Source organism: Mizuhopecten yessoensis, unplaced genomic scaffold (genome assembly GCF_002113885.1).
Source record: "Mizuhopecten yessoensis strain PY_sf001 unplaced genomic scaffold, ASM211388v2 scaffold4533, whole genome shotgun sequence".
NCBI lineage: Eukaryota > Metazoa > Mollusca > Bivalvia > Pectinida > Pectinidae > Mizuhopecten > Mizuhopecten yessoensis.
The window spans coordinates 4,488-6,764 of NW_018405594.1; the positions used below are offsets into that span (position 1 = coordinate 4,488).

The window sequence follows — 2,277 nt, forward strand, 5'->3', positions numbered from 1 at the left end:
ACGAGGTCTGCTGCACGAAGCTGCCATACTGCCAGTTTTGCTGGTGCTGGGGGTTTTGCTGCTGGAAGTGCTGATTGTAGCTGTAGGGCTGGCTGAAGGGCTGACTGAACTGCAGCCTGAAGGGCTGGGGCCAAGGCTGGGAAGCTGCGCAGGTTGGGGGTGCTGACACGGCGTGAGCTGGTCTGGCCCATGACGCGGATGGCTGTTCACTGTCACCAGGCTGGCGGCGCCGGCCCTGGCGCACTATGTCAAAGATCAGCTCCTTCATCTCCGTACTGGTCCTGGGGAGCTGTACGCAGGGTGTCAGCAACAAACCGTACGAAGGGCTCACGGTCAGACTGGGGCCTCTCCTCCACAAGCTTCTCCAGGAGGGCTTGGTTGGCCTGCATCGTGGCGCGGAGGTCTCGCATCCAGGTGTCTTCCTCATCCTGGCACTCTTCCTCCCTCCACTTCTTGTCACGCTTGCGGCTGCGGCTGGACGTGGACGTGGGCTGAGGTGTAAAGTCCTGGTCAACAGCTGCGGACTCGATGTCCTCGAGGACGTGAGCTTGGCTGTCAACGTCAGAGTCCACTGAGGGGGGTGGACGCGAGACCGTGGACGTGGCAGCGGCAGAGGCAGTAGGAACCCGGGCCAGAGTGATGAGGGGATCTCCGGTGTCACTGGGGATGGAACCTGAAAGGTTTAAAAACGTTTATTTAGTTATATGTTATAACGCATTGACATTTTGTTATTTAGTTATATGGCATTGACATTTTGCATGTAAAAGCATTTCATACATTCAAATGTCAAATGAAATTGACAAATGCAATGAAATTCAAAACACAGTTGAAATCAATGTAATTAAATGTACTGACCTTTGTAGAAGCCACAGTGCTGCCGGACCCAGGTCTCCCTCTCTGTGAGCATCTTGGTCGCCTGGCCACTGGTCTTCTTGGAGAGCTTCACATACCAGTCCTTTATTCCTTTCCACCACTGCTCTAGGTGCTCCACATTGATCCCCAGCTCTTGGGCCTTCATCTCCCAAGCAGCCCTCTTCTGCTTGTAGCCCTTCTTGCTGCGCATCCAGAGGTAGGAGTTGCCCTTCAGCCACTCGAGAACGTCCTCCTCTATAGCAGCGTCAAGGCTCCAGTCCTTCTTGGGGGCCTTGCGGGCAGTCTTCTTACCCTTGCAATGTCCACGACCACGACCCTTGCCTACGAGCACTGGCTCTTCCTCCTCGTCCTGAGCAGCTTGGGGGGGGGGGGGGGGGGGGGGGGGAGAGAGAGAGGAGAAGGAGGCCTCACTGCGTTTCTCCCTCCTCAAGGGCTGGGGGGCTGACTTCTCCAAGGTCTATGGGTGCCTCAGGGGCAGCAGCAGGGGTGGCAGGAGGGGTGGTGGCAGCAGAGGAGGTGGCAAGAGGGGTGGCGGCAGCAGTGGGGGTGGCAGGAGGGGGGGCAGGAGGGGTGGCGGCAGGGGGGGCGGCAGGGGTAGTACCTGTACATGAAAAATAAATTTATTTAGTGACAATTTATTTAGTGACATGCTTCTAATTTTCATTTCTAAATTGAAATTCAAAATTGAAATTTGAAAGCAACAAAATTTGCAAATGAAAAAAACAGTAAATTGAATAAAATTAAATGTACTGACCATCAGCAGCAGCCTCAGCTTCTCCAGGAGCAACTTGACCAGCATCAGCCTCAGGGTCAGGGTCTGGACTGGCAGCACCAGCAGGAGGAGCATGGACCTGGGCCTTGACTGTCACCTGGGCCTGTGATTCTTGACGAGCCTCATCCTAAGCTGGGGCCTTGGTCTTGGCCTTGATCTTCGTCGGCCTCTTCTTGGCAGTGGAACCATTCTTCCTGGGCATCATTGAAACAGAAAACAGCGAACAAACTTGCGTGGAGGTGTGGACTGTAGAAGATCTGGATCGGCAACTGTGCTTTTATGCGCAGCAAGCTGTGCTACCGACGTCGCCGAGCCGCGGTTACCCGTGATTTGGCAGTGTTATGGCAGTGGAGTGCCCGTTTTACGTCCGCGCTGAACACGTGATCAGCAGTGCTACAGACGCGATGAGGCCTCGGTTAGCCGTGTTAACTTGCCACTTTTTTCCGCGTTTAAACACGTGCGAACCTATTTTTAACCTTACACGTGGCTGGACGTGGTTAGCTGTGCTAAGACTGTGCTTAGGCAGTGCTTTAGCAGTGGAACAGCCGCCGACGGCCATTCCCGTACAAAGCACGGCCCCAAGCCAGAATTGACCAAAAATTACCACTTACGACCACGTCCACCAGATTTTC

At 54.5% G+C, this 2,277-nt stretch overlaps 2 protein-coding genes across 2 annotated transcripts; both read right to left on the minus strand.

The window, feature by feature from the left end:
* Positions 1 to 150: 150 nt before the first annotated feature.
* LOC110449206 lies at positions 151 to 1,224 on the minus strand. The gene is made up of 2 exons (XM_021495909.1): positions 856 to 1,224; positions 151 to 673 (listed from the first exon to the last, which is right to left on the minus strand). The coding sequence occupies exons 1-2, from the start codon at positions 1,061 to 1,063 to the stop codon at positions 249 to 251; spliced, it is 633 nt and encodes a 210-aa protein (XP_021351584.1). The 5' UTR covers positions 1,064 to 1,224; the 3' UTR covers positions 151 to 248.
* Positions 1,225 to 1,280: 56 nt separating this feature from the next.
* LOC110449207 (oleosin-B6-like) lies at positions 1,281 to 2,204 on the minus strand. Its single transcript, XM_021495910.1, has 3 exons — positions 2,127 to 2,204; positions 1,628 to 1,748; positions 1,281 to 1,474 (listed from the first exon to the last, which is right to left on the minus strand). Exons 1-3 carry the CDS (start codon positions 2,202 to 2,204, stop codon positions 1,281 to 1,283), a joined length of 393 nt encoding a protein of 130 aa, XP_021351585.1.
* Between the last annotated feature and the right edge of the window lie 73 nt (positions 2,205 to 2,277).

Excerpts from the sequence above, each read along its gene's own strand:
- LOC110449206 (XM_021495909.1), bottom strand. The coding sequence starts at position 1,063 with ATGCGCAGCAAGAAGGGCTACAAGCAGAAGAGGGCTGCTTGGGAGATG. Across the intron at positions 674-855 it reads GCACTGTGGCTTCTACAAAG|GTTCCATCCCCAGTGACACC; the intron begins GTCAGTACATTT and ends TAAACCTTTCAG.
- LOC110449207 (XM_021495910.1), bottom strand. The coding sequence starts at position 2,204 with ATGGCCGTCGGCGGCTGTTCCACTGCTAAAGCACTGCCTAAGCACAGT. Across the intron at positions 1,749-2,126 it reads CTAACCACGTCCAGCCACGT|GCCCAGGTGACAGTCAAGGC; the intron begins GTAAGGTTAAAA and ends CAAGAATCACAG. Across the intron at positions 1,475-1,627 it reads AGCTGAGGCTGCTGCTGATG|GTACTACCCCTGCCGCCCCC; the intron begins GTCAGTACATTT and ends TTTCATGTACAG.